General features: G+C 39.7%; 1 protein-coding gene across 6 annotated transcripts in view; it reads right to left on the reverse strand.

Moving 5' to 3' along the window:
• Positions 1-26,453, reverse strand: part of fam13b (family with sequence similarity 13 member B) — a 69,094-nt gene that overhangs the window by 31,866 nt on the left and 10,775 nt on the right. For all 6 annotated transcript variants that reach the window (XM_080900181.1, XM_080900182.1, XM_080900180.1 and 3 more), the window contains exons 2-6: positions 21,050-21,202; positions 19,337-19,549; positions 11,741-11,953; positions 10,142-10,319; positions 8,445-8,589 (exon numbers count right to left, since the gene is read on the reverse strand). In XM_080900181.1, the coding sequence (XP_080756307.1) occupies positions 8,445-8,589; positions 10,142-10,319; positions 11,741-11,953; positions 19,337-19,502 (702 nt within the window). In that variant the 5' untranslated portion in view covers positions 19,503-19,549; positions 21,050-21,202. The remainder of the gene's footprint in view (positions 1-8,444; positions 8,590-10,141; positions 10,320-11,740; positions 11,954-19,336; positions 19,550-21,049; positions 21,203-26,453) is intronic.

Here is a 26,453-nt window from a genome sequence, read left to right on the forward strand (position 1 = left end):
ATTCATTGGGTTGGTTAAACAGTTATAACCCCCCGCCCCACCCCCATTTAGGGCTGTGGAAATCTTTAATCGGGCTAACTTATCAAATTAATGTTTAAAAACAGAAGATGCAGTGCTTTTAGACATCAAGTCCCAGTGATGATAGACAAGTGCGCCTCTGTGTGGTGTGTGTGTGGTCGAGTGGGTGAAACGATGGGAGAGAACACTCTAGAACAAAAGGTCACGACATTGGCCCTTATTTAGCAGTCTAATCCAGAGTTTCAGGATGGAGAACAAGGAACAAGCTGCACTGACATCACTAGCTTGGCTGTCAAACTGTCTGTGGGCCAAGAACACAGAACAATCACAGAACAACTGATTGGGATGGGCATTACCGATCTCAAACTGTGGCCTACATTTGCGGTTTCCAAGGGGTCATTTGTACGTTCAGAGCGGTATGAGACTAAAGAGAACAAAGACGAGAAGCAGTTCTTTCTCATTTTCAGATTTATCTACTGCAGAGTGGAAGCTGAACTGTGAAGTGGACTTTTTTTAAGGTGCTGGAAGTGTAAAGGTCCAAACTGTTCAACTGAATCTCCTCTCAGTGCTTTATTGCTCATTCTTGCTTGCAAGACTGCACTGTTTACTTCCAGCAGTACCACTGGAGAACAGCCCTCTGGCCTAATGTTCCTGCAGTGAGTGGGCAGTGTGATCTAGATCTTAGTCAAAGTAAATAAATCAAGAATGTAGCTGTGTATTCATAAGACGTTATTGAAAAATCCGTAGATCTTTGTGTGTTCATACTATATATCTCTCCACAGCTATTATACATCTCCTCTACTGTCCAACTAGGCCAACAGATCCTCCTTAAATAACTCCACATTCAAACTTAAATAGGCTACCACTCAATAATTTATCACTCGTGTCAGAGGTCCAAGCAAGTGTGTGTCCTCCATCCTAAGCAGGCTGTTCACTGCTGCTGAACACCTTGATATTTATGAATTTACTACATCCACCCAGTTGGAGTTACTGTTCACAGTTCTGACCACACCTGTGCTTTCATTAAGACAGTAATTAAGTAGACAGACAAGTCTTTCATGCATGGAACACATAATCCTAGATTTTCCTAGGTTTTAAAATTATAACCTTTCATTCACTCAACTGCATGTATACACATTGCAGCTGCACTACAATGCAGCTATTGATTATTTTAGTAATAGAGTAATCTCTTCCATTCCATTTTACTTATACAGCACTAAATCACAACAACAGTCACCACAAAGAGCTTTATATTGTAAGGTAGACCCTACAATAATACATACAGAGAAAAACCCAACAATCATATGACCCCCTATGAGCAAGCACTTTGGCGACAGTGGGAAGGAGAAACTCCCTTTTTAACAGGAAGAAACAGGTTCAGGGAGGTGCAGCCATTGATGGATAATCTATTGATTAATGCATCAATTAATCGAGTAATCAGATAAGAAATACTTGTGATAATATATGGTCTAGTACACCCAACACCCCCCTTTAGACTCACCCCTGTTTGCTACAGGTATTGCTCCAATGTAAAACAGGACGGCTGCTTTCAGCTAGGGCTGCCACAAACGATTATTTTGATAGTCGACTAGTCACCGATTATTTTTGCGATTAGTCGACTAATCAGATCATCATCCATTGGACGTAAAACGCACAGCTTATTGCACCAGCAGCATCTGCTCTTATATAACGATCATTAGCTTACAGCTTTAAGTGTTTCAGGTCTGTGCTAACTAAAAATAAAGACAAGATGATAGTTTATTAAATTTTAATGAAATTTGCAGATTGTTTCGGTGAAGTTTAATAAACTCCTTGCTATCTAAAATATAACGGGACACCGGAGTATATTCTCCAGCATCTCACACTTCTGATAATCAGCTGTCTGCTTGAAGTTTATTCAGCTGTGTAAAAACTATAACTTTAATCTCAGCCAAACAGATTTACTCAGGAACAAATAAAATACAAAAAAAAAAAAAAAAGCCAAACAATAACATTTTTAAGTTATCTAAGTGACTTATATATGTTTAACCTGAGTAGCAAAAGACGGCGGTGGATTTGAAAACGATTTGCCGGGAGTCCGGTGTTCTCACCGTGCTAGTGACCTAGCCCCCGGCTAGCTATCGAGCTAGTGGGTAACAGACGTCTCCGAAAACGACAGAGCGCTTTTGAAAATATGTGGTGTCTTGATAAACTGAGCAGATATTTGAGGTTTACACAGCTACATTCTCGCCTGAAAATATGTTAAACGTTTATTTTGTGACCCAGAAAGAATAACAAGAGTAATATTAAAACTAACTAGCTGCCGCCATTGTTGGAAACCGCAGCAATTTCCTAATGTTGTAAACCTCAACATCTGGCAATAAACCCATTCTGATTCTGATTCTGATTCTGATTCTGTTGGTGTCACTACCCGATCCGTACTGGAAACCCGATCGGTACCCCGCATGCGCAAATCTTACGTCACTTCCTCTCTTTGTCAACATCCAGTTGTTCAGTGATGACACGACGAATCCTACTTCCGGGCCTAAAGTAGTCTGCGTTTATATCCCACATGTGGTCTCTTATTGGAATTTCTTTGTCAGTGACATTAACTGGAAAAGAGTATGGACAATTCCTAACAAGTATCTGGTAACGAATAAAGTGAAGGAAGTCTCATTTAAAATGCTGCATAAATTTTATCCTGCTAATCATTACATGACAAAGTTCAAAAGGGACATAAATGTGAACTGTGGATTTTGTGGAAGCCATCCTGAGACTGTGCAACACCTCTTCTGGATCTGTTCATACGCTAGAACATTTTGGAAAGACTTCAGTAGATTCATTGCTGGACATCTCTATAAAGACTTTACTGTGAAATGGGAAAATGCTGTATTTTGTTTCTTTCAAAGGCAAAAAAAGAAGATGTTTACTTTATAATAAACTTGTTAGTTATCTTAGCTAAATTTTATTTTCACAAATGCAAATACAGTAACAAAAAACCTAATTTTAAACATTACTATAATGATGTTTTATGTTACATAAAATTGATTAGTGGATCACTTAACAAAAAGGCTATGAAAACTATTACTATTTGTAGTAATTACAAATTATTTGAATGTTTGTAATTCTTTGTATTACACCCCCTGGCATATGTTAATTTTGTTCTGATTGTATACATGTTCTGTATATTGTTTCTTAATAAAGTTTAATATTTAAAAAAAGAAAAAAAGAAAAAAAAGTAGTCTGCGTTTAATATGGCTTTTGTGTTGATAACATGTTTAATGTTTTGTATTTTCTTCTATTTGATCTCAAAAAGCTCCTAAAACAGTCAGTGATCACTGTTGACCTCCCTCAGCTTTTATTACCGCTAATCATTTATTTAAGCTCAGTTTTTAAAACCTTAGGATGTAACTACAGCCCAGCCCATGCAGCAGTATATGAATGACTAACCTCGTATTGTGGATGGATTATCTCAGTTGTTCTCCTGGCTGAAGTTTGGTCCTTTTACAGCATCCTGCCATGCGATTACATTTGTTCCTGACCACCGAGAACACTCACGTTGACTTTTATCGAGTGGAAAAAAAGTTAGCTTGTTTATATTATGCTAACATAGCTGTGTCACTAGCGGTCACGTAGCACATCATTATATACCAGCTAGCCAAACTTCAGTAACCCTACAAACGTCCCTGCTGTTTAGTTTTCTGTCTTCATTACACCTGGTAGAGCAGAACGCTGATCATTTTATTAAAGATGGAAGACTTTAGACAGTTTTTCAACTCTCAGTAATGCCATAGTGATCGTTTGATATATGGACCTGCAGCGGAGTTTAGGTCCAGACACGGCTAGTGACGTCAGACTGAACAACCGGATTGCGACATTCAATATATTTGAATGATACGGTTAGCGCCCAGTTAGCTCCTAGCATTTCTCAACAGCTCTGCCTCCTTTTCGACTGCCCGGGACATTTAAACAATGGACACCTCCGTATACAAACAAATTCATGCTTTTCTCCTCCACAGAGAGCGTCCCCCGATTGAACAACAGCGCCGTAAAATACGAAGAATGGCGCCTAATTACAGACTTAATAATATTGACTTAGCAATGTGTCACGTGAAGATTCATCAGCCGGATTAAGTGTTTACTGACAACTGACAGTGATAGCGGACATCATCATCATCACTATTCCAGTCAATCCTCTCCACACAGACAAGCATAAACACACTTGACTATCACTAAATCAAATTTAACACACGTTTGTAATGACGCCAATTCAGTTTACAATAGGGTTCATTCGCTCGGTCAGCAGGTCCCGATCCGTAACTATCTTTTTATTTTTCGTTTTTGTCTACATTGTTCTGAAATGCTTCATTATTGCAAACATTTTAAGATATACTTATTATTCTTAACATCTTAACAGATACTCTGACCCATAACTATCGTAAAATGCTACGACCGGAAGTAGACACCTTTCGCGCATGCGGGGTACCGATCGGGTTTCCGGTATGGATCGAGTAGTGACGATTTTGATAGTCAACAGTTCATCTGCACATTTTAATATACGTTAGTGAAGATTTTTTTGCTGTCTTAAAACAAACAGTGGTGGATGGAGCAGCTTCAGAGTTCAATTTTCCTCATGTCAGCGTTTGTTGGACTCTGCCAGCATTTTTCCAGTAAAGGTTTAAATGGTGATCACAGGAACAGCGCTGCTGTTTTGGATGCAAATCTCGGTAATGGCTCCTCCTCTTTTCTTTTCGCGGTGTGTAAACAGCGTCCGCACTACACGTTAAACTGTGCCAGCATCATCATCACTGCTGCTGCTGTTGTGTCATCAGGGTTTTTGTTTAAAACTGTGTGGGCTTAATGTTGTTAAACTTTTTATTCTGCTCCTAAATCTGTTGGTACTGCAGGTCTGCTTTAAGTCGCAAAGCGCTCACGTTCCTACGGTGACAACGGCACAAAAGCAGTCAAAGAAAGGAATTTGTATCGAGAATTTTTTGTAAGAGAATTATATGAATTACTCCATGAATCGTTGCAGCTCTGCATTAAACAGAAATGACACCTGGTGCAATTAAAGGGTCATACAGCAACGCAGCAGGGAGCAGAAAAGTAATAACAGAAACAACTACCCACATACGAAGTCTTCTCACAAGCTGCCTAACAAATGCATTATAAAACATCTGTTGCTGAAGCCTTAACTTATGTCCACTTCGGGCACAGGGGATGTACAAAGGGATCTGAGGTCTTATTGAGACATGAAACAGAACAATTATGTAACAAGAAAAGAGCTCAAGCGGAAAAGGTCTGAGGTTCAGCAGTCAAATTAACTTCAAGCCTACAAGCCTCATTTAATCTGCAGAAATATCAACTGTGGCCCCAGTACGCAAGGCACTGTGCATCACAGATATTATTATTCCAATGGGACAGTGTGCACACTTTTTATGTTTGTAATATTGGTACTGCAGTGTCGCTGTCTGTCTAAAAGCTATGAGTCACAACAGAGCAGCATTTTAGTGCCACAGGATTGTGGTTGATTAGAGCAATAATATATTTTCAAGCTGGTGTGTATCCAAAGAAAAATGTGGGCTAAGGAATCAAAACACACTATCAGACAGTCCAGCCAAGCCAAGCTAAGCTGCACCAAAAATGTCACAAGCCATCTCAGTAGAGAATCCAGAATATTTTTCTTTCATATTCCAAGCAGAAACCCTGAAACGAAGAAGTGTGAACTAAAAAACAAACCTTTTATTATCCTCGCAACAGCAACAAGCATCAGCGTACTCTTGTTGTCACCCAAGCAGAAATTCAACTGACTCCGATTGTGTGATAAACAAGCTAAAATCCATCTTTATATTCATCTTTGTCAGACCTATTCCCGCCTTGTTGTGCTCCAAAGGTGAGCACAAACACACCATAAAAACAACACCTGCCTTCCACCTTTCTCCGCTCATTATCGTTCATGTACTTCTCTGTTACGCTGCTTTTACAATGTCTCTCCATTTCTTAGGATGAATTGGCTCCTTTTATGTGTGCTAGCTAGGCTCGACCAAGCATTTTCAACTTACTCTTTAGTTTGTAACCAGGCTTGATTCAAGGTCTCCTGTGTGAAAGCAGGTGTGTGTGGGAGATAATCCCCTTCATGAGAGTCATCCCCGGTGTAGAGCAGGGACTGGAGGTGTGAGTTACATGGTTACATCATCCTCCTCCCCTGTCTCACCATCTCTACCTCCCTCCCTCTCTCCTTCCCTTCAGTTATTCCTCTTTTGTCTCTGCACTCTTGTCATTTCTCCCCTATCTTCCTGGCTGCTTTCTCTCCCCCTCCTTCTTCAAACCACCCACTTTTTTGCCCTCTCTATTACATAAGACACATGGATCAGTGCACAGAAATGTCTTTACAGATTTGCTTCTGTCTTCTCATTCTTCATCTGCTCTCACCTCCTCTCTTAGATTATAGTCTCATTCATCTGACAAATCAGACAATAAAACCGAGGTCAACAGCTAACAGAGGGAATGATATGACGTTGCTTGAAAGAACTTGTGCTTTATGTTGTTGTTGTTTAGAGCGCAATTACAATCTAATTAGTTGTCTTTCGCAAGGCAAAGGCTTTAAACTTTTCCTTGAATAAAAGGAAGGATTTGGCAGATAATAACTCCAAGGACTCAATATTACGAGGCAAGTGGAAGCAAAGTCTGCAGTGGTTCGGTTAAGAGCACACTAACTGTGTGAAGCGAAGAATAAAAGATAAGGAGAGGGGAGCAAACAAAGCAAGCAGCTGAAAGGTTTTGAATAGGTGACACAATGTAGATATATAGCAAAGTTTCTCTTTTTCTTTTTGTGGTCATACTTTCACAATGACAGGCTGCCCTTTCACTCCAACATTTTTAGGCTATCTTTAAAGAGTCCCTGCTGTGGCAAACAACGTACTCTTAAATTAAAGTAGCACAGCATTTGAGATACTGATCAAGGGTTGCCTCTTTATTGTTGTATTTTTGTTATCGCACAAAAGCACAAGGGCACTGTAAAGTTAAAAGTTAACTACGCCTTTCTTTGTACTGTGCACGACAGCAAAGAGAACGAGCTGTTAGAAAGCGGAGGAAAATGTTTGGTTTAGGCTCAGGTGTTTCTATAAAACTACATTCTTGTAATGCTCTGTGTAAAGTATGCAGGGGTGTGCCATTGTCCTTGGGCGGGAACACCAAGATCATTCGGAGAAAAATTTTGTTTACAGAAAAATGCTGTATTGTTTTCCTTAAACGCCACTGCTTACATTTCAACATTACCAAGAGGAAGTGGGTACAGCTGGTATCAGTGTTATTTACATTTCCTTACAGCAAAACTTCAGCCTGATCTTCTAGCTAATTAATAACTCCAGTTAGACACACTGTAGTTTTTGTACATAACAGGTTTGAATCAGTTAATGTGATGTCTTCTAGATTTCTAATACTGGAGTCAAAATAAAGCAGAATTGTTATTCTCACGTTAGCCTTTAAGGTTGATCATTTATTACATCTAACTTACTGCTGCTGATGCCAACAACAAAATTTAATTATTTATAAAAAAAAAAAAAAAGACCCCAGCGCAAGACAGAACATGCTTGTTAGATGGAACAATCACTTCAAGCCTTTTTAAATTCTTTTATGCTGTTGGGTGACATTTATAAATTTCATCTTTCGCTTTTCATAAGATTTGACTGCTATCTCTGTGCGTCAGCGCTGAAAAACTTCCCCTCTGACCCTGGCACGGTTAAATGCCACATTTTACAGCCAAATGCCACCAGAGAGGACGAAGAAAACACAAAGAGGAGGAAGACAAAGAGGAATCTAACAGCTTTTGTGAAAGCACGCTTTTGTTCATATGTAACGATTGATGCCAATAAATTAACTTTTTTACAAAAGTTTTATTTTCTGCAAATAACTTGGCAAGAAATTTTAAATTTGTCTTGTTTTTCCATTTGATTGTTTTGTACTTTGTTTTTGTTTGCAGATTTCTAATTATTATATCAGGTTAAGAAGGCATTTACCATCACTCTCTAGATTTAGAGACTGTGTTTGTTTGAGGATAAAAGAAAAGCTACAAAGACCCCTATGGGAGAATGACCGGGGTGAACAAAAAATAGATGAAGAAGACTTTATTGATCCCAGGGGGAAAATAATCTGTTACAGCAGGAGGGAAGACATGTGTGGGCTGGAAACACCAAAAACTGCATTAACGAGTAAGCTTGAAAATAGACGACCTCTCTGTGGACTGTGATAAAATGTTTTGCTACGACAGCACAAGCTATATTTACAATATCTTCACCATTCACAGTCATTAATAAATTCAAAAGCATTTGCAAAATCAAGTGTAGAAAGTTTGCTATGCTAATTATTGTCATATTATTGGACACCGACAGTACGCAAGGCAGAAACAACAATACTGAGAGGCGTGGTGTAAGAGAGATGGGTCGAACCTGTTCATTGATGGAGCTGTAGTCATTGGTGGTGGAGACATCATCGTCCTCTGAGTCAAACAAGCCCTCCTGATTGTCCAGCAGCTCTGCCAGGACTCTGCTGACAGACTCCTGGTCCCGAAGGTCCTCTCCTTCTGTTGACAGACTGCAGATGGAAAATGACAGAAAAGTTTGAGTTGGCTGCACACTGCTTCCCATGAGATTAATAATACTCCCATGAGAATAAACACCCCTCTTTTTTTAACTTCTGTGTAAACGTGTTCCTGCAAGTGCCAAAAATAAAAACTTCTTTCACTCTTTTAAAAAAAATAGATATTCAGCTGTCACTCCATTCTGTGGCTTCATTAAATGTGATGTGGTATATGGCTTCAAGAGTTTCCTTCCACGGACTTTACAGCTTTATAATCTGATAATTTGCACTTGATTAATCATTTCCACTGAAGATGTAACAATGAAGCTTTTGAATACAAGCAGCTAGGGATGCACCGATACCGGTATCGGCCTCGATACCACATTTTCTAAAGTACTCCTACTTGTTAAAAGTCCCCCGATACCGAGGACCGATACCACGGTCTGAGACCTGTCTATGTTTGAGCGGCATGTAAGGGGTTAATCACAGGCGCCGAGTGCCCGCCCCCAGGCCCCAGCTGCAGCTCAGAGCGGGGAGAAAGCGAGGCGAGACATGTCAGCTGTGTGGAACTATTTCAAAGTGAACGAAGACGCGAAAACAAAGGCGGACTGCAAATTGTGCTCAGCGAAATTGTCCAGAGGAGGCTCTAAAGGTAGCGCATTTAACACAAGTAATTTAATCAAGCACCTAAAATCCCAACACGACAACGAGTACAAAGAGTTTACCCACGCTTATTAGCACAGAGGAGCATAGCTGATGCTATAGCAGTGGGACGGAAAATAGTTGGGCATTTTAAACATTCCGCCTTAGCCTACTCCCGCCTCGAGGACATTCAGGGACAGCTCAACCAACCAATAAAGAGACTGCAGCAGGACGTACAGACGCGCTGGAACAGCACGTATTACATGCTCCAGTCCATCATTTAGCAAAAGCGAGTGCTGGGCGTGTCCGAGCACGAACTCCCTGACTATCTCACCGCTCACCAATGGGCTCATATGGAGACGACTGTTGCCATCCTCGCCCCCTTTGAGGAACTAACTAAAAAAGTGAGCAGCTACGACGCACTAGCCTCTGATGTCATCCCAGCTGTGACTGTGCTAGTGAGACTTCTAAACAGAGAAACAGACGAACAAATTTAAAATTAAATTTTGTTTTTTTATAATTATTTATTCTGTAATATGTTGCATACAACATGCTTTTCATTTTAAATAAATGTTCTTAATTCCAAACTAGTCCCTTGTTTGTTTGTTTTTTGTTAAATTATAGGACTAAAGCTGTTCCCTGCAAATTTAAATCATGTTTTTATTAAGTACTCGGTATCGGTATCGGCGAGTACTGAAATGCAAGTACTCGTACTCATACTCGTTTCCAAAAAAGTGGTATTGGTGCATCCCTACAAGCAGCAGGAGTTCTAAAACAAGTAATGTAGTACTGAATATATACTAGTGACATATCCACACCATCCTCATTAAGTTAAAAGTAAACATCTGTAAGATGGAGACGGTAGCTGTGTACAATGATCAAAATTACGATTCGAAATTCTTAAATAACTGCAGAAGAATCTTACTGGAAGATGTCGGGTCCAAAGACGGCGGCCAGCGCTCCGACGTTCCAGCTCTTTTGCTGAAGTGACGCCACGCTAGCCAGGAAGCGGCACAGGAAACGCAACAGACCGTAGTTCAACTGGGGAAGATCCTGAAGCAGATACTTCAAATTTCTACACACCTCTTCTTCGTTGTCGTAATCTAGCAATGTGAAGACGAAAAACCGGATATCATTACTTAAGCCAATATACATTCATTTCTTTGCTTAACCACTTCCGCTTCACCGTCACCGGGGCTGGAGCTCTCATTAGGCGAGAGGCAGGGGACACCCTGGACAGCTCAACAGGTCTAACAAGGCTAAGAGTATTTACACCTATGGCCAATTTAAAATCATCAAACAATGTTAGGTTTTTGATGGACTGTGCAAACCAGCTCCCGGGAGAACCAGCAGGTCGTACTTGCTATGAAGCACAGCTGGCGAGAGCTCGACCCCACAGACAGGATCTCTTATGTAATTATTTTATTTTTAGTTGAAAAGGGTGTAAGCTCTTATTTCAGAATCACTATTAGAATTTCTGTTGTAGTCTGTGTTGCTTTTAGAGCTTGTTCTCAAAACTAATGATAATGTGGGGTGAATTATGGGTTATCGGGTCCTTCTTGGTCCTTCACAGATAGCCTTAAAAAAATCTAATCAAGAGAAACTGCACACACAGATAACATTATGCTCAGTTTCACCTCTGGGAGAGGTGAAACTAGGTGAGACGGAGGGCGACAGAGAGGAAAATGTGCAAAAAAGGCAATCCTTTTTCAAGTGCAGTGGTGCCATTACAGAATATAACACACTGAGAAATAAATGGCATGACAAGGAGTCTCGACAAACACACAGCCAGTCTTCTACTATAATCTGGATGACAGCAACCGGAACAACCATCATTGTGACAAGGGGATTAGAGCAGATTATCTGTGATAAAAACAGAGGGGAAAGAGGACAGGCCAAAGAGCCGAAACAAAAAAGGGAAATGAAACCCATGCCTTTCAATCATTTTTTACCCAAATACACAAAAATCCCTCAAAAATGAAGAATTAATAAGACAGCAGTTCTCTCTGGGACATTGTTAACACAACCTTAGATTTTGAATTTGAGAAGAGTGTGGACAAGCAGAGGCAGAAAGAATGAAGAAAGGAAAAGATAAAGGCTGTGCATCAGCGTAGCAGATATGCAAACATAGAGATAATTCAGGTTCTCGTTATGAAAGAGTTTGTTTCAGCCAGTTTTCCTTACATGCAGACCACCGTACTGTGTACTCACAGCTTATATAACCAGCATCAGCCTACATGGGCACAGCCTTAACAGCTTAAAACAAAATCAACTTGGATGAAGACCCAGAAATGATGCAGAAGAGTGTGCGCTTGTTTTTATAACAGCTATGGTCAACACTCTTTTCATAGGAAGTACATTTACGGACTGAGCAGAACAAACTCAAAGCTCCAACCGGACTTTAGGAGGACAGGGTGAAAAAGGAGGTTAACTGCATTGTACTGGATAAAAACAGACTGTGGTTGAGTGTAGAAGAAATTCGTAAAATAGCATGAGAAGAGGAAACACAGCCACGGTCACACACCTTGATAGAGCTGTAGTATACGTCCCTGTATAGCCGTTGGGATAACGGGCTCAGGAAGCTCCTGCAGGAACAGTCGGAGCAAACTGACAGCGGACGCCAGATCGGCCTCCTTCTCTAGCTTCACCTCCTCACCACTGTCATAGCGCTGACGCAACCAATCCACTCGCTCTGCATTGCCATTAACCAGGAAGAGCCCCTCAAAGTCCAGGTGACCTAAAGACACACATAGCAGCAGTTATGAATATGTTAATTATCAACTCAAACTACTTCAAAACCATTCATGTTAATATACAGTTCAATTTTCAGTATTTGGTTAACTTGGTTTGCTTATTCATTTTTACCAGGATTTTTTAAAATTATATTTATTATATAACAATCACACCTTTCTCATATTTGCATAATTGTTAAGATAACCTCATCAAAGCCCTACTGTGGTTCACAAACAGGTGTTTGCTTGCATGCTTAGGTCTTTAGAGGTCTTGGCAGTAGCTTAGGTGTGGCACACTTTTTTGCAGCTAAAGGTTTGTCAAATTAAGTCCTCTTGTAGAGGTGATCAGGAAGGTATGCCAGGCATTACAGTAGTTTTGCAAGTTATAATACCTACTAGGTGACAGTCTTGCTTTCTGTAGTTTGGTTTGCTTGCTTTGGATTAATTTTGCATGTAAGTAAATTTTTTAGTAGTTGATATCAAAAGCAGAGAGAAACAGAGACACTGGATCCAATCAATGAGCCCATTCACAAGCTCATGTCTGTCAGAGAACTCTTTAACAAAATCAGGCATTACAGAGTCCAAAACCGATGTTGTAATAACATGCTTATTGTCACCTTGTAAAGTGTAACAACCAGGTTTAGCACCAGGAATACTATTATATTGTCATTGGTGTTTTAAAACAGTGAAGATTTATATGCTTCCCCCCCCCCCACAGGGCATGTTTTTCTGACAATAATAACTCATAAAGATGCAACAAAATACAGCTTGGTCATGTTAGAGTTTCCAAATTAGGAATTGAAAATTACCAACCTGTAAGGGAAGTCAAAACTAACCGAGTACTGTAATTTTGCTGATGCAGAATGATTCAGATCCTTCACTGTTACACAACTTATATAAGATGAACAAAAGAAAGTACAGTGATGTGTGTGTGTGTGTGTGTGTGTGTGTGTGTGTGTGTGTGTGTGTGTGTGTGTGTGTGTGTGTGCAAAAACATTTGGTTATGTGGATTCTTCCCTTATCTATCAGAAAAAGCATGACCATACTGTAATATCATTCGCATGTGAGGCAGCATCACATGTGTTTGTGACAGAAAAGATAAACCAATCTGTAAATCTTGTCAAGGCTTTTTAGAGGACATTTTTAGAATAACCAACATTTTTCCCCCTTGTTTACCAAACATATCAGTTGATCTTGTAAAACAATATCCTGATGTTATGCACTGCGATGTCACATGAATCTGCTGCAAAAGATTTTTGGTTCTTTTTCTGGATGTGTAACAACTACTTGGTTGCAGCTACCTGACCAACCACTTGTAAGTTGTTGAAGTAGCGTGTAAGTTGTAAGTTGTTTATACAAATTTGCCAAAAAATGTACTGAAACATATACAAACAAAAGAAAAGGGGAATATTTGATAAATGCATTAAAAGCAAAGCTCCAAAGAAATACAGTGGGGCAAAAAAGTATTTAGTCAGCCACGATTGTGCAAGTTCCCCCACTTAAAATGATGACAGAGGTCAGTAATTTGCACCAGAGGTACACTTCAACTGTGAGAGACAGAATGTGAAAAAAAAATCCATGAATTCACATGGTAGGATTTGTAAAGAATTTATTCGTAAATTAGGGTGGAAAATAAGTATTTGGTCACCTCAAACAAGGAAAATCTCTGGCTCTCACAGACCTGTAACGTCTTCTGTAAGAAGCTTTTCTGTCCCCCACTCGTTACCTGTATGAATGGCACCTGTTTGAACTCATCATCTGTATAAAAGACACCTGTCCACAGCCTCAAACAGTCAGACTCCAAACTCCGCCATGGCCAAGACCAAAGAGCTTTCGAAGGACACCAGGAAAAGTATTGTAGACCTGCACCAGACTGGGAAGAGTGAATCTACAATAGGCAAGCAGCTTGGTGTGAAAAAATCAACTGTGGGAGCAATCATCAGAAAATGGAAGACATACAAGACCACTGATAATCTCCCTCGATCTGGGGCTCCACGCAAGATCTCATCCCGTGGGGTCAAAATGATCATGAGAACGGTGAGCAAAGATCCCAGAACCACACGGGGGGACCTGGTGAATGACCTGCAGAGAGCTGGGACCAAAGTAACAAAGGTCACCATCAGTAACACACTACAACGGCAGGGAATCAAATCCCGCAGTGCCAGACGTGTTCCGCTGCTGAAGCCAGTGCATGTCCAGGCCCGTCTGAAGTTTGCCAGAGAGCACATGGATGATACAGCAGAGGATTGGGAGAATGTCATGTGGTCAGATGAAACCAAAGTAGAACTTTTTGGTATAAACTCAACTCGTCGTGTTTGGAGGAAGAAGAATACTGAGTTGCATCCCAAGAACACCATACCTACTGTGAAGCATGGGGGTGGAAACATCATGCTATGGGGCTGTTTTTCTGCCAAGGGGACAGGACGACTGATCCGTGTTAAGGACAGAATGAATGGGGCCATGTATCGTGAGATTTTGAGCCAAAACCTCCTTCCATCAGTGAGAACTTTGAAGATGAAACGAGGCTGGGTCTTCCAACATGACAATGATCCAAAACACACCGCCCGGGCAACAAAGGAGTGGCTCTGTAAGAAGCATTTGAAAGTCCTGGAGTGGCCTGGCCAGTCTCCAGACCTCAACCCCATAGAAAATCTGTGGCGGGAGTTGAAAGTCCGTGTTGCTCGGCGACAGCCCCAAAACATCACTGCTCTCGAGAAGATCTGCATGGAGGAATGGGCCAAAATACCAGCTACTGTGTGTGCAAACCTGGTAAAGACCTATAGTAAATGTTTGACCTCTGTTATTGCCAACAAAGGTTATGTTACAAAGTATTGAGTTGTATTTTTGTTATTGACCAAATACTTATTTTCCACCCTAATTTACGAATAAATTCTTTACAAATCCTACCATGTGGATTCATGGATTTTTCTTTCACATTCTGTCTCTCACAGTTGAAGTGTACCTCTGGTGCAAATTACTGACCTCTGTCATCATTTTAAGTGAGGGAACTTGCACAATCGGTGGCTGACTAAATACTTTTTTGCCCCACTGTACATTGACTGCATGCATTTTCACCTGAAAACATCTGTTTAGTGGTGAGTGTTCTAGATCTGATGACTTATCGCTATCACAAATGTGCGAAAATGATCCGTTTTTGACAACACAACAAATATATGGTGTGGAGAAAAAAAACAAAAAAAACACACGAAATGCTTCAAACTATATTTAAGTGGTAATGGTTTGATGTGTGGATTACATTTGATTATAGCCTCACTCTCCAGTTTCTTATCTGTTAACAAGCAAGATAATCAACTAAGTCCAAATGATGACAGGAATCCCGTGGGACCTGCTCCCTTTTATATCTCCACAAAGCCGTCTACATGAAGAACACCAGAGGTACACCGAGTGACAGCAGAGTTACACTAAAATAAAATAAAACGGTCTCTCTGTCTTTGCTGATCCATTAAAACACTGGGCATTTGCTCAGACATGCCTCTAATGTTTTCAGCTTTTGGCAACTGTCTTCTATCAAATTGACATTTCACGTCATTTTCCTGCTTCAACTACTACCAGGCATCCCAGAGAGACGGAGGCCTTTTCACTGTCTTAGTAACTTCCTGACAGGCAGCACCGCTCTAATTATTGCACCAGCAGAGACCCTGGAGACTTATTGCATAACCTCATGTAGTCAAAGAGCCCCCAAGTTACACAAATCACCAACCTGCTTCACTGGAAACAATTTGAAGTGGTACTTCATTTCAGCAGTGTTTAAAAAAAGTTCAGTGACAACTTTTGGGGATCCAGAAAAAGCGTATTTATTCAACACTTATTTACTTTAACGTGAAAATGTATCCAGCGTGTCCAGCGTCCCATTGACCTGCTTTGTAAGATCTCTATCAAAGATGAATCCTACTTAAATGATCAGGATGCTTCCTGATAATCTTTTTTTTTTATTACTTTAAACCATTTATTGTCTTCTCAGGCAATTCCTTCATTTTATGTGGGATATATTTACAGCTGTGGAATTGCTTTTCAATCTCTAATGATACAAAGTACATCAACTGATCTTTACATGCTCTGCAATTTTTTATCTCATGTGAAGTAATTTTGCACACAGTAAGGGTAACGACATACAAGTGTCTAATTGATATAACAAGGGTCAAACCAACAACATATCTTTAGCATACATAAGACTATCTGGCTGAGGTTTTAAAGAGCTATAAAACAAGTACTGATAGTGTAATCTAATCAGAACCAATATACAAGCCCAATTCAGATTTGGATAGTTTAAAAAAACAAAAAACAAAACTTGGATCTGGCTAGTGAAACAGTCAGGCATTTTACTTCTCATCTTTCAGACTGAGCTGTCTTAACTGCCAACTTCCTTTTTGTAAGAACATGACAGAAGACTGAAGTTGCTGTTCTGTGATGCTCATACAGAAATGTTCTAGGGAGTTGTAGGAAAATCCAGGGCGAGCGCTTGGTAGGTTACTCTCCTCACTCTCTTCTGTTTTCACAAGTGAGGCTGAAGTTGACAGAAGTGTTATGTAACAGAAGGAAGCCAGCCGTGGAGCTGTCTGCCAGGGCCTTCAGAATTTATCTTATCAAAAACTGGATCCCACAAACAACATATTTTGGTTTTATCATGATGTAAGATACTGTAGCTCAACAAAAGCAGGACTGAAACATCACAGAATCTGATTTAGCTGAACATCCAACATTTTGTACTGAGAAATTGTTTAAATCTTTGGCTCGACGTGTTTAGTTAAATAAGCGGAATGACCTACAGGTGCAACCCCTCGAGTCAAACTACAGCTAAAACGGAATAAAAGGATTTTGACATCAGCCGCAGAGTTCTTTCTACATTAAGTAAACTAACATTAGTGGTAATTATGTAAGATTATGTAATGCCTGTATCCTGCTACAAATTAAACGTTCCATGTAAATATGACTCATAACTTTAACTGAGGGAGATGCAGCTGATCCTTACCAAAAAGAAATGAGGTGAAAGATCTGCTTCAGCCACATGCAAAATTTAAGGAACCTCTTATAATTTAATCACAGAAGATTTAGAGAGGAGCTTTATCCCTACAAGAACTTCTCTGCTTCTTTTGTACACACTGAATGTCTGTAACTAGGCTACCTTCCTCTGGCTATTTTAAGTTCATTTAAGAATTAAGCTACTTTCAGTACTATTAATAATTATTTAGACTCTTTCCCTCTGATTTAATTTCAATAATTACTTCCTCCAAATCATTTCCCTATTACTGGGCTATGTACCAGAGGCCTTTAAGGTGGCAGTGATTAAACCATTACTTAAAAAGCTGTCACTTAACCTAGCTGTCTTAGCTAATTATAGGCTATATTAAAGGCTAATAATCACCAACCTTATTGTTATCTCAAAAATTCTAGAACGCGTAGTTTTAAAACAGCTAACAGATCATCGGAAGAAGAATTGTTTATTTGTAGAGGTACAGAAACAGAATTAGTGAAGATTACAAATGATCTTCTTATGGTCGATGACAGTGGGCTCATCTCTGTGCTTGTCCTGCTAGACCTCAGTGCAGCATTCGATTATTAATTATTAGCAATTAGAGCATGTTAAAGGTACTGCAGTGATTTGAGTCTCTCTAATAAACTTCAATTTGTTAATGTTAATGGAGAGTCTTCTTCACTAGGGACGGGTACCGGTATCGGTTCTGACATAAAGAGTAGTAACCAGACCGAAAAGCAGCGCACATTTCGGTGCTTTTTTTTCCCTAAGATGTCACACACTTTGGATTCTAGCCAATCACTTTACCTTTGCAAGCGTAGTAGGCGGGCCCAGGTACGTACATTCTTTTAGAGCAGAGCTACAGATTAAAAATGCCCAAGGCGAAGCGGTCAAAGTCTGGCTGTACTTCACAGCAAAAGATGCAAACTCAGCAAGTGCTTTAAGGTGATACTGTGCAAAGGAGGTAGCACCTCGAATCTGATGAAACACCTGGCGACGTATAACATTTTGTTAAAAGCCGAGAAATGCACCGTATTTGATAGCTTGCTGCGAGACCTCACACCGTGCACATCTACTGCGGGTGTGGTGCCTGTTATGGGACCAGAGTTAGCAACATTCCCCCAAAAACCCGAAGAGGAGAGTCCTGGCCCCTAGCCCTGCCAGTGTAGCAGAAATGATGACGGATGATGATGATAATTTACGTTGAGTAGGCTAACCACGTTAATAAATTAATGCACGTAAGGTGAACTAGCAAACACCGTCGTAGTTACATGCGGCTGTCTTCTTGTTTGATGGCAGATACTAAAATAACCAAAGAAAAGAAAAAGTGGGAAACAACTAAACATGAGAGGTTTTTGGACAAAATTGGTGTTTTTTCCATTGTTTAAGCACTGCTTCCAGCCAAGAGTGATACCATATATGCCCCATAGCTGCAGAAAAGGCTAACATTGTTATCTTTTTACAAAAAAACAGCAAAACATAAGAGGTTTTTGCACAAAGTTTGTGTTCTCCATTCTTTAAGCACCGGATCGAGCACTGTTTAAGCACCGGCACCGTTTCAAAAGTATCGGTTTGGTACTGGTATCGGATAAAACCTAAACGATACCCATCCCTATTCTTCACACACTAAGGTTAATTATGGAGTTCCACAGGTTTCTTTGCTAGGACCAGTTCTGTTTACGTTATACATGTATAGTATACACTTTCCCTGCTATGCAGATGATACCAAGCTCTATCTTTCCCTGAAGCCAGATGACACACTAATCAGTTAAACCGCACAAAACTGCAAGGTTTTATTAAAGACATAAAGACCTGGATGACCTCCAATTTCCGGCTCCTAAATTCAGATAGAAAGTGATATTATTGTACTTGTCCCTTCAAATCTTAGAAATATGGTATCTAACCAGATACTTAAGTCTGGATGGCATTACTTTAGCCTCCAGTAACACTGTGAGGAATCTTGGACCCGTTTTTGACTAGGATATGCATTTCAATGTGCATATTAAACAAATATGTAGGACTGAATTTAGGGTGACCGTGGCTCAGGGGGTTGGGAATCGCATCTGTAACCGGAAGGTCGCTGGTTCGATCCCTGGGCTCTCTGTCCTGGTCATTGTGTCCTTGGGCAAGACACTTTACCCTACTTGCCTACTGGTGTTGGCCAGAGGGGCTGATGGCGCGATATGGCAGCCTCGCTTCTGTCAGTCTGCCCCAGGGCAGCTGTGGCTACAACTGTAGCTGCCTCCACCAGTGTATGAATGTGAGAGTGAATGAATAGTGGTATTGTAAAGCGCTTTGGGTGCCTTGAAAAGCGCTATATAAATCCAATCCATTATTATTATTATTATTATTATTATTGAATTAAACTGAACTGAACTGCGTCTCAGTCACTCACCGTGCTCCTCAATGTAGTCGACAATATCTTTTACTAGTGCAGGAACCTCATGGCCGCTGATTGTGTGTGTGTGGGTCACATCCTCCAGAGGAACACCAAAAACCCGTGTGGTGCTGGCTGAGCTCCCGCCCTCGTTGCCTGGCAACGGAGACACGCTCTTCCTCATGGCCTGCTCCTCCTCCTCCTCACCACAACCCCGCCAAGACCTCACGTCTTATAAAGGAAGAAATGGGTGAGATCAGACATAATGTGAGAGAAAGACAGAATGCAGCCTGGCTTAAAAAAAATAAAATCTTCATCCCTGATCATGCGGGCTTATAGATACCAAGAATAATTATTTAAAGGCGCCAGTAAACAGTCATGCAGGACATACAGGACTGTCTGGCTTTACTAACTGTTAAGTGCCAGTGAGTGGGAGGGGGCAGGGCCACAGCTACAGGGTAGTGACCTGCAAAGGGATTTTGTAAAAAGAGGGTAGGTGGGGGAGTAGGACATCTCATGTCAGTTTTGTTTACAGTCTTCCAAAGACTGCATAATCAATTTACCAATAAATAAAGAAACAATCATTTCTGAGAAGCTTTACCCTGCAAACATTCAGATTCCAATTTTCTTTGACTAAAATGTGTAGTCAATATTCAAAATAGCTACTGACTAATTGTCTGGTTTTCAGTTTGTAATACTGTACCAGTGTTTTTATCCTATAACAAATGTTGCATGACAAATTGCTTTGTTTGCTTCCTGCAGTCTTATATTATGTGTTCTGTGGTCCTCTGTAGCTTCTTTAGAGGTGATGACATTCAGGATGGGATGAAAATCAATGCAAAATAAGCAAATGAAAAGTCTGATATTGACGTTGGTTGTTTGGTGAGTAATCTAAATGCAAACATCGACAGATGGTGTCCAGTCCACTCATCACTGGGGGAGGAACATCAGTTTATCAGAAATGTAATCTCAATTTGTTCCAGTGAAACTAATCTTACAGTATTATGTAACTAATGATAGCGGTCTTTTAAATGTAAGCAAGTAATCTGGCCTTGTTAACAATAATGACATACAATGCAATATAAATATAAATGACATACAATATGAGTACATATTTTAATAGTTTCAAACATCAATGTTAAAACATTTTGATTTTCAGGTGAAAATAGAAAAATATCAGCACTAATAATTTAAAATACGTTCAATGCATTCTTTGTAATGAGTAGATAAAGCTACATATATTCAGTGTGCTTCTCTTTTACTCTCTTGATATCCAGTTTGTTTTACAATATCAACAGCTACTATGTTTAACCCTACTTTAACAGATTGTTCGCATTACTAAGTGGATACCTTCATGTACCAATGACTGCTTATTTTACAGCCCTTGGCAGAGTTCATCGGTTGTAGCTAATTAATTCTTGGCTGTAGGATGATGTGCTCTTTGTATCCTCACATCTGGGCTCTTTATAGCACCAAGAATCATAAAGATAATAAAATGAAATCTAAGAAATAGTTTATAAGGAAGTGTGACAATGAGACATTATGATAAACTCGCTTTGGCAAGTTTACCACACTGTTGACTGTATTACATAAGTTCCAAACTGCTTAAAAAACCCCAGATGTGCATCTGTGCATCTGATCTGTGATCATGGCTTAGAAATGCACCGAGTCTATTTTCCCCTTCAATTACGGATGTGGCTCGGTAAGTGTTGTGTGTTTGTGTGCACTCACCGTGTAGCAGTGAAAGTGTGTTCTATCCTCTCCTCCCCTGGCCAGTAAACCACTGAATCATCTATGGCTGCTTCAGGTTGTGGCAGAAGATGAGCCGGTAGTTCCTCATTGACAGACCGCTAATCCCTCGAACAGGATTCCCTTCTAGCTGCACTGAGAAGAGAACCAGGAAGAGAAAAAAGATGGAGGGGAAAAGAACAGGAGATAATGGCAGAAGAAGACAGGATAAGGATGGAGACAAAAAAGATGGAACGTTTTAATTAACCAATCGCAGGTGTGTTGAAAAACACAATTAGCTACTTCATGTAGTAACAATGGGTTTCATGTGGGCTATAGTTTTCCACTTCCAGTTTCTATTCTCAGGCTTTATATCCATACATTGCATGTTCATGGTTATTTAGTGATGAAAGATGCATTGGGCCCAATACCAAAGCTGGAATCGCAGCAATAAAAACCCACAACAGCGAGTTTCAGTTTTCCCTTCTCTTCTTCTAGTTTTTCTATGCTCCAAGCCCATTTTCTTTTCATCTTTTTTCATTAAAATCCTTTCTTTCCTGTTTCTTCACTCCCCATTCTGTTTTTCTGCTCTTCTTGCTCGCTAATGAAATCTTCAAGGTTTGAGATATCAGGCTGTCTAAAAGTCAGCTGGAGAGCTGAATACAATAATTAAACCAATAAAGATTGTTCTGGAAAGCTGTGCCATAGTGTCTTACAGACCTGTGCCTGCCCGTATGCACAAAGAGTCCCATTTAATGTGTCTATATTAGGTGTGTTCCTATTGACTTCCTGCCCCTTTAGAGTGTGCATGTGTGTCTCAATACTGCCATTGTATGAATGTGAACTATTATTTGCCCAGACAGGACATGGTTGCATGTTAGAATACGTGCAAAATGAGATCTAGCTGATGAGTGTACGTGTCTGAAAGTATATTAGGAGGAAAAGTTTACTTTTGCTTAACTGGTCAGTATGGAAATATGTACCACAAACTGTATTTTATGTTGATGAAGCAAAGGAAAGGCAGGTAGACCCATTTAGGCTCCAGACTCAATAAAACAGTGTATAAATGCACTTTTCCATTTCACTCCTTTCTTCCCTATCTTATTCACAGTTTTGGCTGTGTGTTACACAACCCACCTGGCCTACTTGGATTCAACAGTTCTACAATAAGAGAAGCGCAGTAGTAGAGATAAACAGGAACAGAAATTGGCATGACAGGAAAATACTGACAGATAAAAGATTTGCCTCTCTTTGCAAAAACAGTAAGATTTCAAAATTACAAAAGTACCTAAATCTCATAAACAGTCATCTGGATCATGTAAGTAAGACCATCAAACGGAGCCAGTTACAAACCTTTTTAAGAGCCTTGGCAACAACCATATGGAAATAAAGCCCTGTGCCATGTTATGAAAGCTACAATCTCAAATCAGGAAAACCATGAAAAAACTCCAGTGCACTGACTTAAGCACTAACGATAAAATGAGCTCTTTGCCATTTTTGGTTAATATAAAACCTAAATCGACCATCAGATTACTTGGAATCGTATTTCTGGGTTTTGTGGGACTCAGCTGAAACAGAGTTTGCATATTATAATTGTCAGGCACAGCCATGTTTCCTTGTGATGAAGAAAAGAACTGCAATAAACATAGAAACAACTGTTTTCAAGATTGGTTTTTAAGGCAGCACACATAATTATTGTCTCTTGTACCATATGGTCTGTTTGGGGACTCAAGTTTTACTTACTCTCCTATCTGCCATTTTGTTTGAGTACCAGTGTTCCCATCTTACTGAACTGTTGTCCGCAAAAACTAAGAGAGTGATATTTAATATCAAAGCTTTCCCAATGACTACATAGGATATTTTACTTAAGTTCATCAAACTGACCTTTCAGTACCCTTGTGTTTGCTCACAGTTATTACTAATAAAGAGATTCTTCAGCCTCCAGTTTTTCTAAGGCCAACTGAACTGGCATTGCTAAGCCTCTTTAAAAGCCAGAGAAAATCCCACTGTTGCAGCTAAAACTCTTTGTACTGGGTCAGAGCCCGCAAGCTACACAGCTTTGTTCCCGGAAAACAAAGTCATTATGCAATCCCTAACTACCGTTTCTGAATATTGTTAGATGATTATTAATTCACCAGGCTGAAAGCTTCAATAGCAGAACCAAAAGCTTGACATTAACAGGCAGGTTCAAAACACTTGAGCAATGTCAGACAGAGGAAACAGACAGATGAGGACAATCTCTAATCAAGAGATTAGACAACCAACTAAACCAAAGCCTTGCCTGCTATGAAAATTTACTTTAAAAGATCTCTGCAGTGTTTGGTCAGCAATAGAACTGATTTGTATGCTTCTATCTGATTGTCTTAAACCCATATACATTTTACAACGTCCTTCTAAACATTAAGGGGCATTGTTGAACATGATAAATTTTAAAGTGTTTGAGGAGAGAAAAATAAACCTGAATAAGAACGAGGAAGGAAGGTGTTCAAAGAAAAAGACACACACCCAGAAAGGTGTACACAGAGACACACGGCTAAACAATAAGACGGTAAAAAGCCATGAGCTCACACATTTCAATTGGGAGGGACCGTGTGGTCCAGTAAAGAACCGGAATGCATGTCATTTGGGAACAGGCATATTCTTATTGTTTCCCTCGCATCAGCTGCGATAGAGGATGAAATGACTGGAATCGTTTGTTTCACATTTGCTTATTAGATGCCAAAACATCATACTGTTTTGGCATCTAATAAACCTCCAGACGTATGGCTATGGCTCTGCTAGTCTTCTGGCATTTTCCAATTGTACTTTATTGTCTCACTAGAATAAACACGGTCAGTTGATGTGCTAAAGAAAGCACAGAAGATAAGCTAAATTAACTGTTTCACCCTCTGAAAGTCAAACACTGCTAACGAAAAGACTTGGTTAATGTTTGACTATGAGGATTTCTGGTTTTTGAGCTTAAGGTGCAGAAGGAACAGAAACAAATTTGAAATGAATCACTTATGATCAGAACTTTCGAAGTAAAATACGAGTTTGCAGAAACTGAGTTAAGGTGGCAAGATTTTTTTTTCCAGGGACTATATTCACAACTAATCATGTGATTTGAGTCAGTTCAACTACACCTGCCGGGAGAATCAGATTCTGGATCGTGACTCTATCCTTGCCATGTGACTTGTATCACATTTCAGTATGCCAGCACCTGTGTTCACATAGATATGAAACCTGAACAGAAAGATCAGAGGTTCCACAATATGACTATGACCACACAGTTCACTGACATGGTCCAAGTGATAACAGCAGCAAAAAAAAGAGGAAAGAACTATGAGAACAAAAGACTTGTTAAGTTGAACCTCTGATGTGCAAAACAGTGTCTTTTCCATTAAAACAGAGTCCATGACCACAATGAAAATAAAATATTCACAGGGCATTATAAATAAATCAGCAAATTCTCCCCAACGCGCACCATGGTGTGAAATCTACTGAATAAAAGAGATCAAAGTGGTTCAATTCTGCAGTCTGTGATTAGGTGCCAAACTATCATGGTCCAACTAAATGAGGGAAGGACAAGGTGACAAAAAGAAGGTTGGAGGAAGTAGCTGGGCCAGGAATTCTCTTCATAAGAACAAACCCAGAAACTGCTCCTGTTTCCTGCATTTCAGTAGTTCTGTTTTTCATTCTCAATGATGTACTGTCTTAAATTTCTGAGCTTAAAAAAATACTTGCACAGATTGGCTTCCTGGATTCAAAATGGTTTTGTTTGCTCTTCAGAAGATTATATATAGACTTTGTCAAAATCTGAAGAATTAAAAAGGCTTCATTCTCATACAAAACATATACTCAATCTAAAAAACAAAAAACCCCAACTCTATTCTCTCAATTAAACATAATAGTGGTATAAGAAATAGAGTGTTTTAATTGTCACTTAAAACAAAGTGCCTGGGAGTTTTTTTTAGCATTTATATTAAACCAAAAACTAAAAAAGAGAGAAGCCCTTTGTTGTGCCCTGGTGGCCCACCTGGTAGAGTAACTGCACCTTGCATTAAGGATCAGTAGGCCTTACTGCAGTGCCCCAAGTTCAACAACAGCCTTTGCTTCTGTCTCCCTTTCAAGGTAATGATACAAATTTCCTGTGAATTCGTGTAATAGTTTATTGGAACTTGGGTGTCTACGTGACTCAACTGCCTCACAAATCAATTCCGAATTTCTTGAACCTTGCCGCTGAACAATTCTTGCCAAGTATATTACTTAATCCCATTAAAGAAAAAAAAAGAAACTAAAGTAAATATTTTGATAGAATAAAAACCCAGTCTTAAAACTTAGTGAAACATAAGACCTAAGACATAACATAAGACAAAAGGTAAATAACAGAAAACTATGTAAAATACACATGCGATACATACATGCAAAGAAAAAAAATCTTCAGGAAAGAGATTTTCATTCTCCTTCCTGAAAGTCTTAAAAGGTAAACGTGAGAAGAAACATGAATCCCCTAAACTTTATCAACTTTTATGGTCTGCCATAAAACCATTATTATGGCCTCATATTTCCACACACACCTACTGTGTTAGGTGCGTTGGACTCAAGTCATTTCTTACATGTATCCATTGATTGTTAAGTCGATAGTGTTGGAATGACCAACCCCAACCCCCAAAAAAAGGTCTGTCACTGAAGGAATGAAGATGACACGTCACTTTAAGCACTCATCAAATATATCAGACATTGGTATTTATCATTCAGGGTGTGTATACTTAAACATTTTCTGTGCCATCTGATTTGCAATCTGAGTTACTGAGCACAAAGTGGCGGCTTTTAAATTGAGACTCGTTTACTCAGACACTACTTACAACATGTCACCTCACAGAAATAGTTTTAATTTTCTGCTACCTTGAGCCCAGTTAGCCATTCGTAATGTTTAACTAATTTGCAAGAACCTGCATAACACGAAGCATATCAAAAACCTGCTAAGCACAGCTAGTGATTATGCTGATCCCAGCAGCTAAGGTGTTTTTACATTACACACAGCTGTATCAGTCTCAGTATACAAAACATTAATAGATAGGGCTTCGAAAAATAAACAGTTTGCATGGGAGAGCCCGTAAAAGAAAGCACGAACACAAAGACAGGAAATACAACAGCTATTAAAACATATATAAATCAAAAACATATAGGTGGTGTGAAAGCTGACCTAAAACCTGTATGTGCACATTTTAAGCTGTCTGGTATTAGTGCCAAGTCTTTTCATTTGCCTTGTAGCACTAAGCCACCCTAACAATACACCCTGTCCCAGCAAAAGGATGTTGTTGTAATGTTGTAATAACTTACTTGTTTTCTTCTTCTTCATCTGTACATTTTAGTGACATGCTGTTAGCAGATAATGTTCACTATCCACCAGACTTACTTCTAAATG

This window comes from Rhamphochromis sp. 'chilingali' (genome assembly GCF_963969265.1).
Source record: "Rhamphochromis sp. 'chilingali' genome assembly, chromosome: 13".
In the NCBI taxonomy this organism is placed as follows: Eukaryota; Metazoa; Chordata; class Actinopteri; order Cichliformes; family Cichlidae; genus Rhamphochromis; species Rhamphochromis sp. 'chilingali'.